This window comes from Marmota marmota, unplaced genomic scaffold, assembly GCF_001458135.2.
Source record: "Marmota marmota marmota unplaced genomic scaffold, marMar, whole genome shotgun sequence".
In the NCBI taxonomy this organism is placed as follows: Eukaryota; Metazoa; Chordata; class Mammalia; order Rodentia; family Sciuridae; genus Marmota; species Marmota marmota.
In genome coordinates, this window is record NW_025999932.1 from 26,414,623 (window position 1) to 26,425,953 (window position 11,331).

General features: G+C 38.7%; 1 protein-coding gene across 4 annotated transcripts in view; it reads left to right on the top strand.

Moving 5' to 3' along the window:
- B3glct (beta 3-glucosyltransferase) overlaps positions 1-9,775 on the top strand; it is a 107,778-nt gene extending 98,003 nt beyond the window's left edge. For 2 of the 4 annotated variants that reach the window (XM_048800788.1, XM_048800789.1), the window contains exons 15-16: positions 1,813-1,874; positions 9,334-9,775. In XM_048800788.1, the coding sequence (XP_048656745.1) occupies positions 1,813-1,874; positions 9,334-9,439 (168 nt within the window). In that variant the 3' untranslated portion in view covers positions 9,440-9,775. Of the gene's footprint in view, positions 1-1,812; positions 2,314-9,333 lie in introns of those variants that run through there. The other 2 variants (XM_048800787.1, XM_015484190.2) reach the window with 1 other exon arrangement.
- The last annotated feature ends 1,556 nt before the right edge of the window (positions 9,776-11,331 follow it).

Genomic DNA, 11,331 nt, shown 5'->3' on the forward strand with positions numbered 1-11,331 from the left:
TTTTTTTTTTTTTTTTTTTTTTTTTTTTTTTTTTTTTTTTTTTTTAGTTTTGCCTTATTCTTTTCTGTGACCTCATGCATTGAAAACGACAGCACATTCTAATGCTTAATGAGCCAACTGTTCACAGGTATGCATGGGCTTGCTGAGATGCTATTAATCACTCCTGGAATCCGTGTTAACAGAGGGATTTTTTCCCTCCTGTTCGATGCATTAATATCTCTGGCGATTCATTTTCACTTGTGAAAAATAAGCCAGGATTTCTTTTCTTTGCTTTTACTTCTTTCTTCTGAGAACATTGTGGGAATTACCCCAGAACTGAATTGAGAGCCTGTTTCTCTCTGGTTTTCTTTCCTGCTGGTAAACTCTCACAGGGCCTCACAAATAAGCATCATCTAATATATGAATTCCTTCAACTAATATTTGAAATTTTCCCAGTGCAATTAGACTATATTCCAGTATGTATTTTTATTGGTCTATCTTCCCTCTTAAAATTCCCTTCTTAGACTTTTAACTCCATGAGTCCTTAGAATCCTTAAAGGGCAATACAGTAGCAATTGTGAGAGTTCTTCCCCCGCATTATTTTAACTTTTCCTCATATTTGAGCTGTGTCTTTGTGTCACTCTGAGGAGCATCCCAATGAGGCTAGGCTCATTGAGGCTAGGTTTGGGTGTGTGGCTGGAGCAGTGGGCCAAGGACAGGCAGCAGATGTCCTGGTGCAACCTTAATGGGAGCTGGCCACCTCTTTCTTGTCCCCATTCCAACATTTGCTAATTTGATTACTTCTGAGAGCTCCAGTTTCCTCATTTCAATAATATTCTGTCCTTCTTGGAAGGTTTCAAGGATTAAATGAGATAATATTTAATAAAGCTAACACCATTTAAGAGAGTTTATTTAAATATCCACATCAAAAATGTAGGCAGATTATACTAAAATACTAGCCTAGAAAAGACTTGTTTTTAAAATGTATTATATTTAATTTTAATAGTCAAGATGATTTTCTGTTGATAAACCAATGAATTACTCTATAAAACAGATGGGCCATATAAATTCATAAGCAAATTAAGAAAATCGAGAGAAGATGATTGCTCTGTTTAGAGCAAACGAAATTGTCTAGCTCTGATTTTCCTTCTAACATTATAGTTTGTAACTTCAGTCTCTAAAACATTCTAGGTTATATCTGATCCTGCTTATGGTTTCTAAGTCCTAGAGAATTCTGAAATGATGATAACACAGAAAAACTTTACAGTCCTCTTGCAAAGTGCTTTGGTTAACTCACATTTTTTAAAATTCATATTTCTGGAACCAGAATTATATAACTTCTCTCTGATGAACCCCATGTTGTCTTTCTTTGAAAGATATCACTCCATTATAGTAGAGAACTAGATAGGCCGAGGGACCTTGAGAACTCCTCACCCCAGTGAACTGCATAACCCATGTGTGAAGGGGTTTCCCGAGAGGGACCTGGGAATTAATTTTGCTGCTTTTATTCAGAGATCATAATACTAAGTTAAATGACTTACCTAGGAAAACTTTTCACGTTTACTGCCATGCTTAAAGACTCTTCCAGAGACAAAACTATGGGATCTCCAAGCAAAAATCAAAGCATCTGGGATATTAAAGTAATTGGAGACTCAAAAGCAAGGAATCTGGAGTTAGAAGAAGATGGTAGAAAATAAGGTTCCCTCTTGCTTTTTGATTCCCATAACCAGTAACAAATATTGAAATGAAGCATTTGCTTTTTAAATTCAAATGTTATTCGGAAACAGTTATTTTTGATCACCAAAAGAGCATAATTCTTTGTTCTTCATGCAGGCTCGGCCAACAGATTACTCAAAGGACTTACTTTCTCATCAAGTTCCTATATCATTTCACAAATATTGGAACATCGATCCAGTGAAGGTGTATTTCACGTGGTTGGCACCCAGTGAGGAGGAAAAAAGCCACACAAAAGACACAAAATGTTTTTAGAGAAGAGTTGTGAAGCCTGGCGGCCAGGGAGCATGGATTGGGGTAGGGAGCAGAAATGGAGACTTGACATTGATGAGAGCTGCAGCCGAGTCGGGATGGCACCTGGCATTTTGCCAGGGGGAATGGTTGAGAGGTGGTGCCAGCGAGCCATTAGGATGGTGATGGTTGAATTCTCGCGGAGTTCCCATTGAGTTCCGGTTGAGCTCTCGTGGAGTTCCTAGAGAGTTCGTGTGGGTTTGCGGAGTTCCCGTTGAGTTCCGGTAGAGCTCTTGCGGAGTTCCTGGAGAGTTCACGGGGGTGGCGTTCGCGGGGTTCAGAAATAAAGTTCGTTCCTGCTTGAATCTACAAGTGGCTCGTGACATCCCGGTTATTTGTGCCCAGCCAGACTGCGGCATTTGGTGGCCCATGTGGGGAGCGCCTGAAGCTTGGGGGTAAGTGAAACTGCTCGCCCCTGAGGGCAGGGCGAGAGAATGGGTGACCATTTCAAAAAACAATGTGTTCTTGTTTTGATTTGTTTTGTTTTTGTTTCAAGCTGCCTGTCCCTAGAACTTTCTCAGGCAAACTGGGGAAAGTGGTTGGCTCAAGGTTTGAAGTTGTTCGGCCCTGAGGAAGAGATAGAGATAGACCACGGATACACATGTCAAGAAAATAGAAAAACTGATACAAATTTTTGTTTCATTCTGTTTCGGTTTTGTTTTGTGTTATCTTGTTGGGTTGCGTTATCTTTGTAGCAGAAATATGGGGTCAGAAATTAGCAAAAAACAAACCGAAAGAGTGTTAAGTAAATTGCTAGAGGAAGGAGGCACCCCAGTAAAACCGAGAACAGTTCGGGCATACGTTGATACCATACAAAAATGTAGCCCATGGCTTTTTAAGGAGGAGTTGTTGAATATATCACAATGGGACCATCATGGTGAAGACTTAAGGAAGAGGGAAAAGAAAAACCCAGGGACTTTGCCAGTTGGCACATTGTCATTGTGGATGATGATACGATTTTGTTTGCCTAGTCCAAAGCTTTCAGTTCAGATTATGGTAGAAGACATATTAGATCAGGAAAAAGAGGAGGCCTCTTGAGATAGTCAGAAAGGGGAAGAAAGTTTAGAGGAGAAAAAGCTGTCGGGGAGAAGTTACAACAGGAGGCTGCTACTAACACCATTCTATCACCAGAGGGCATAATTCAACCAACAGCTCCACCTATGGAGACAACATATGCTGAGTGGCCCTCAACCCCCATAGTTGATAGATGGGATCCTGAGACAGGACCCAAAGATTAGCATGCCCTGTATTTGAAGAGGCAGGAGGGCAGTGAATTCACCATGTTTTAGATTTCAAAACAGTGAAGCAGCTGAAAGAGGCTGTAACAACCTATGGTCCTCAAGCACCCTTTACTGTAAGCATGGTCGAATCCATTACCAACTTGAACATAATGCCAGCAGATTGGGCGAGTATGTGCAAAGCTGTGCTAAAGGAGGACATTATCTGTTATGGAAGGTTGCTAATCAGGAATTTTGCATGGAGACGGCTAGGCAAAATGCAACAGCCAGTTATACTCAGAGAAATCTAGATATGTTGTTAGGAGAGGGACCTTATGAGGGTCAGCTGCAACAAATTAGATATGATCCTGCCATATACTCACAAATTGCTTCAGCTGCGGTTAGGGCATGGAAAACTTTACAGGGGCATGGAGATTTACAAGGTCAATTATCTAAGGTAATACAAGGAGCTAATGAACCTTACGCTGAATTTGTAGATAGGCTTATACAAACAGCTACCAGAATTTTGGGGGATGTAGAACAAGCAATGCCATTAATAAAACAACTAGCCTACGAACAGGCAAATAGATGGTGCAGGGATGCCATTAGACCATGGAAACATGGAGATTTAAACACATATATTAAATTATGCAGAGACATTAATGAACAAGGGCAAGTCTTGGCAGCTGTAGTACAACAGGCTTTAGGTGCCAGACCAAAAACATGCTACAATTGTGAACAAACAGGACATTTTAAAAGGAGTTGCCCCATAGGAGGAGGGTTTAACAAAACTAGGTATCAAAGGGGTAGAATACCGGGTATTTGCCCACGATGCCATAGAGGGAGACATTGGGCTAATGAATGCCAATCTCAAACCACTATAGAGGGTACTCCGTTATAAAAAAACGGACAAGGACCAGGTGTTTACCCACGATATTGTGAAGAAAAACATTGGGCTCCATTGCCAAAAAAAGGACAGGGGGTCCCCATGCTCCGGGGCCCATGACCACAAATACACGGGGCACTGGAGGAACCCAGCAACACCATCAGGGTAGTGCCCAGGACACATTATCCATTAGATCTCTCATCAGACAAACCAGAGGGAGTGCAGGGTTGGACATCTGCACCTCCACCAGAACAGTACTAACTCCAGAGATGGGAGTTCAAATCATTCCCACAGGGGTAAAAGGACCTCTTCCCCAAGGAACAGTAGGCTTATTATTAGGACGCAGTTCTTCTACTCTAAAAGGACTTATGATAAGTCCTGGGGTAATTGATCCTGATTATGAAGGTGAAATAAAAATTATAGCCAGTTCTCCAAGGGGTATATCAGCAATTTCACCAGGAGATAGAATAGCACAGTTACTAATAATACCCAGCCTACATGATAAATTTTCCAGTCGTACTGTAGAAAGAGGTTCCAAGGGATTAGGCTCCACAGGTGTAGATTGGGCTATGCTTTCTTTAAATTTAGATTCTCGCCCCATGCTAAAACTAAATATTCAAGGACATGAATTTAATGGGCTACTGGATACAGGTGCAGACCTTAGCATCATCTCTCGTCAAGAATGGCCAAAACATTGGCCATTACAACAAGCCACTCAAACGCTTCGAGGCCTAGGAGTGGCGACTAATCCCCATAGAAGTGCAATGGTATTAGATTGGAAGGATCCTGAAGGATGTGAAGGAACTATACAGCCATATGTATTGGATCATCTTCCCGTAAATTTATGGGGACGAGATGTCCTAGATCAATTAGGTTTGACATTAACAAATAACATCAACCAAAATGCACCCACTATTATGACTAGACAAGGTTTTAGGAAAGGAAAAAGATTAGAAAAACAAGAACAAGGTATAGCAGCACCAATACAAATAGATCAAGGAACAGACAGACATGGGTTGGATTTTCAGAAAGGGCCACTGAGACAATAAAAATTACTTGGAAATCAGAAAGACCAGTATGGGTTCCTCAGTGGCCCCTGACTAAAGAAAAGATACAAGCAGCCCATGACCTGGTCAAACAACAATTAGCAGAAGGACATATACAACCTTCTGTATCTCCCCATAATACTCCCATTTTTGTCATCAAAAAGAAATCTGGTAAATGGAGATTATTGCAAGATTTAAGAGCCATTAATAATGAGATGGTTATTATGGGACCTGCTCAATCAGGGATTCCTCAATTGTCTGCTTTGCCAAAAACCTGGTATGTTTTAGTTATAGATATTAAAGATTGTTTTTTTTCAATTCCAATTCATCCTGAGGATAGTCCACGTTTTGCATTTACTATCCCTGCACTGAATCATGAAGGTCCTGATCAGAGATATGAATGGAAAGTACTCCCTCAAGGGATGGCTAACAGCCCAACTATGTGTCAAATTTATGTTAACAAAGTAATCCAGCCACTTAGAAATCAAAATCCTGAACTACAAATATTTCACTATATGGATGATGTATTATTAGCACACAAAGATAAAAACACATTGCTAGAATGTTATGCCACACTTACAAACTTATTAAAAAATTATAATCTAGAGATAGCAATAGATAAAGTACAATTAAATTTTCCAATTAATTATTTAGGAGTTCTATTATCCTCAACCATGGTCCGTCCACCAAAAATTCAAATACGAGTAGATCAACTCAAATCACTTAATGACTTTCAAAAGTTATTAGGAGACATAAATTGGATAAGGCCTTATTTAGGTATACCAACAGGAGAGTTGGGACCTTTATTTGATATCCTAAAAGGTCCATCAGATCCAAATTCACCCCGAATGTTAACGCCTGAAGCAAGAAAGGCATTAAAAATCATTGAAACATATATGGAAAATATGCATTTGGATAGAATTGATATAAGTTTGCCTTTATTATTTATTGTACTACCAACAAAAAATATAATGCTCCAAATATATTGGCAAGAAGGTCCATTATTGTGGATACATTTATCTTACTCTCCTAACACTATTCTTACTAGGTATCCTGAGGCTGTAGGACAATTAATACTCAAAGGAATAAAAGCAGCAAAGGGAGTGTTTGGAATTTCTCCCGATAAAATTATTACTCCATATACAATAGATCAAATTGATGAGTTATATAATGAGTTAAATACTTGGGCAGTAATCATGTGCAAATCTAATGTTTCATTTGATAACCACTTACCATCTAATCCTTTGTTGTCTTTTTGGTCTTCTCATCCTGTAGTTTTTCCAAAAATGACAAAAAACCAAAACAACAAAAACAAAAAAACACCTATCATGAATGCTCCAAATGTATTCACTGATGGGTCAAATAATGGTACAGCAGCAGTAGTTACACCTGATCAAACTTTTACATTTTTAGTACCCAAATAATCAGCTCAAAAGGTAGAGCTTAATGCCCAGTATTACAAGCTTTTGTGATGGTTAAAGATTCTGTATTTAATTTATTTTCCGATAGTCAGTATATAGTTAATGCTATAGTATCCCTTGAAGATGCTGGTAGGGTTTCCCCTTCCTCTACTGTTTTCTCTTTGCTTTCCACTATACAAAGTCTAATCTGGGACAGAAAAGATCCATTCTTTATAGGACATATCAGGGCACATACAGGATTGCCTGGAGCCCTTAGTTTGGGCAATGATTTAGCAGATAAAACTACACGTGACATACATATTTTTTCTACGCTAGAAGAAGCTACAAATTTTCATAAATCCTTCCATGTCAATGAAAATACTTTAAAAAGGCATTTTAAAATAACTAAGGAACAAGCTAGACAAATAATAAAACAATGTCAAAATTGTGTGACCTTTTTACCACAAGTTAATCTTGGAGTCAATCCTAGAGGACTGACACCTAACCATATTTGGCAGATGGACGTCACACACTTGCCAGAATTTGGAAAGTTAAAGTGTTTGCATGTTACAGTTGATACTTCTTCCGGATTTTTGATGGGCTCCCTTCATGCCGAAGAAAAAACTAGCGATATTATAGCTCATTGCTTACAAAACTTTGCCACTGTGGGCGTTCCAAAACAGTTAAAAACAGATAATGGCCCTGGCTATACTTCTACCTCTTTTAAGCAATTTTGCTCATCATTTGGCATTACTCATATAACAGGAATCCCATACAATCCACAGGGACAAGGCTTAGTTAAAAGAGCTCATGAAACTATTAAAATGTACTTATTAAAGCAAAAAGAGGGAATTAGGAAGGGGTATATATCCCCCAAAGATAAACTTAAAATAACCCTTTTTACTCTAAACTTTTAAAATTTGGATTCATCAGGGCTTAGTGCTGCGGAAAGGCACATGTGTCCAAAAAATATACATAAGCCCAAGGTACTTTGGAAGGATATTCTAACAGGACAATGGAAAGGTCCTGACCCAGTGATTTTCTGGAGTCGGGGATCTGTTTGTGTGTTTCCACAGGACGAACAGCAGCCAATTTGGATTCCAGAGAGACTAACTAAGGTGATTTCTGCAGACCAAAAAGAAGATGATTTGGCTCAAATCCATAACAGCTGATATCCAGAACTCCAGTTTGGCTATCCTTACATATGCGACAGTGGTTCTCCCACACCTAGAGGCTAATGAATAATGAACACCATTAAGGCCTATTTCAAATGTAAGAAACCTTGGGGCTTGCTTGTGGGAATACCTTCAGACCCATATGTAAGTTACAGGAAGAAGGATGGGATATCAAAAGAAGAGTCAAACCCAGGTGGTAACCAGGATGCTTTTTTCAATATCTATTTTATTATTGCCCTTTCCCACATCATGAAGTTCTATTTTGTTTTTTGAGCTCATACAGACCTAGGTTAATGTTTTTCTGATCAGTTCTATGTTTTGACTGTGGAGTTTTTGAGCATTGCAATGGGGATTTCACCTGTGAAAAGCTACAAGGCCTTTACTATTATGTGTTGTATGTATTGTGTTATGTGTGCACACTTGTGTTATGTGTTGTATGTCTGTATGTACGTATGTCCATATATCATTTATGAGGAGCGCTCATGAAAAAATGGATCCAAATATTTTTTTTTATTCACGTGATTTAAATGGTTTAATTTAAATTAGGTAAATAGCTGTTGAGGATTGTTTTAAAAGGTGGTTAACAGATCTGTTTGTTTACTTTCACCTTTCCTTTTCATTATATCTAATTCTATTCAGGATACTAAATTGTTTAGAAATTTTTTTTTTTTTTTTTTAGTGCCTGCTGGAATGTTACATAATTTTTTTTTAGCCATCACTGCCAGAATTTCTATCTTCATCCCAGTGCTGGTGAAGACAAAGATAAAACCAAACTACCGCTTCTGCGATAGCTATCACTACAAACTGTATAAACTGATGCATCGATGAATAATGTAACTCAACAAGTGATACTCAATCAAGGAGTCGATTTACTTTGGGAGGAAATGGATATATTAATGGATTCCTCTGCTTTGAACTACTTGCAAAACTTGCCTGGACTATGTATCACTTGTATGCATTGTGAATTATCTGTTTGTGCAGCGAATTGTGGTAGTGCCGGGGTATCTTTGCTGATGGTGTCATCAATGGTACAAGTTTTCCAAAAGGAGCCGTCAATGGCTTGATATCGTGGTGTTTTGTATCCTCCCCTTTCTGCTTGTAGCAGGTTATTTATGGTGTTTGTGTAAAAACCACTATCCACAAGTATGGCTAAATGCTGGGCTGGTAGTCAATGACGGGTAAGATCCAATTGCAATGATACCAATCTAAGACAGGAGGCTGACGCCTTGAGGTCAGCTCATCCAATGATGGGTAAGGACCATATATAGTATTGGACAACCTAAGACAGGCACGGTCCCTAAGCCACATGCTTGTTGTTTAATTAAACAGAAGGCGGGAGATGTTGAGAGCCGCAGCCGAGTTGGGATGGCGCCTGGCGTTTTGCCAGGGGGAGTGGTTGAGAGGTGGCGCCAGCGAGCCATTAGGATGGTGATGGTTGCGTTCTCACGGAGTTCCTGTTGAGTTCCGGTTGAGCTCTCGCGGAGTTCCTGGAGAGTTTGCAGGGGTGGCGTTTGCGGGGTTGGGAAATAAAGTTCGTTCCTGCTTAAATCTACAAGTGGCTCGTGACCTCCCGGTTTCTCATCAAGATCCTATATCATTTCACAAACATTGGAACATCGATCCAGTGAAGGTGTGTTTCACGTGGTTGGCACCCAATGAGGAGGAAAAAGCCACACAAAAGACACAAAATGGTTTTAGAGAAGAGTTGTGAAGCCTGGCGGCCAGGGAGCATGGATTGGGGTAGGGAGCAGAAATGGAAACTTGACATTGTCCCACTGTACTGAGCTCATACTGCTACTGTGTGCCACCTGGCATTGGATACTTCCTGACTTTAGGTGCAAATCATGTATATGGCATATATTTTTTTTTGATGGGGGAAGAGAAGGAATGATGGGTGAAAACAATGTTGTTGTTCTTGTTTTCCTGAGAAAATCACGTTTTTTTGACTAATGCAATTATTGTAATACGGTGATTACTGCACATTTTTTAGGCTGTGATATAGCAGCTTTATTACTGTCACAGGAAAATAAATGGTACCAGAAGTCCCTTTCTTGTTCTTTCTCTTCATTAAATGAGTTTCATTTGGGCAAGGCACTGAAGAGAAGTGATTATCGTTCTGTATAAAGAAGAGTGAATGTCGTTTGACATGGATATTGCCAATGATATGAACTTTTAAACCTTTTTATTGAAGGTGAAAATTTTTTCCTGGGAACTCAGTAGGAATAATGTTGTATTAAGGATCATTCAAGAAAGCATCATAAAAGTCTAGCTCTGCAATTCCTTCTAGTCTATATGATCATGTTGTTTTATCTATTCTTTTACTGTTTGTACTTCATAAAGAGAGAATGTGAGGTCCACTAGAGCTTCCTATTTCTTTAGAAGTTCATCTGTGCTCTCCTTTGACCCCAAAGCCCTATCTTTATGGCTACCTGTAACAAAAGTATTGGGTGCTGACAGAAAAGTGTTAAAGTATTTAAAAACAAAATGCTGATGTGTCATTCAAGTTAACAAACCCCATGTGAGTCTCAGGAAGTGATATTTGAATCTGATGTTTTTACTCTTGTTTTTCTTTTCATGTTACTTAATGATTCTCTTCTGGCTCGGAATAAACATCCCTAGCCCCAACCAGTGCCCAATGAGACCCTCCTGGAAGGACATTATGGTGATTTGACAATTTAGCTGGGATCTTAAAGAATGAAATTTAAACATAGCATTTTAAATCGGCTCTAATTTTCAGATCATATCTTCAATAAATAGTGATTTAGCATTCAGTGTGGATGTATAAAAGGTATTCTATTTTTCATGTTTTCGTTATAGAATTCAGTTTTGTAAAGATATTTGCATAAGATATGATTTTAATATGTCAAACTTATTTTGGTATAATAGCACACCTTCTTTTTCTTTATTTTTTTTAATAACTGCTAATCATTAACTTTGCTTATAATGTTTTTTATATAGCTCAGCACAGGGTTTTAAAGTCATACCACCAAAAGAAGCTTTGTGTCTTTTACGCTAATTAATTTCAGTAGGAAATCAATTTTATTTTAATTAAAGTAATGTAAATAGTTGGAATTGATATCTGATTTCAAGATATTGGGGAACTTCTTTATGTTTTTATTAGTGCATTATGCATATGCATCATATTCATACTTGAGTGGAATATAATTTGCTGTATTGCAATCCCCACTCCTTCCACTTTCCCTCCACTCCCATCTGCCCCTTCTCCCCTTCCTCTGCTCTACTGATCTTCTTTCTATTTATTTATTCTTTTTTAAATTGGTGCTTTAGAGATATACATGAAGGTGGAATTCACGGTGGTATATTCGTATCTGTACACAGCATAATTTGTTTGATTTCATTCAGCGGTTCTTCCTTTTTCTTGTCCCACCTCCCTCCCTCTCCTCAATTTCCTCCCTCTACTCTGCTAATCTCTCTTCTAATTTCATGGGATTCCCCCTTCTTTTTTTTTAATTCCTTATTTTTCTCTACCTTCCAAATCTGAGAGAAAACATTTGATCTATGACTTTCTGAGTCAGGTTTATTTCACTGAGCATGTTATCCAGTTCCAACCACTTACCAGCAAATGCCATAATTTCATTCTTG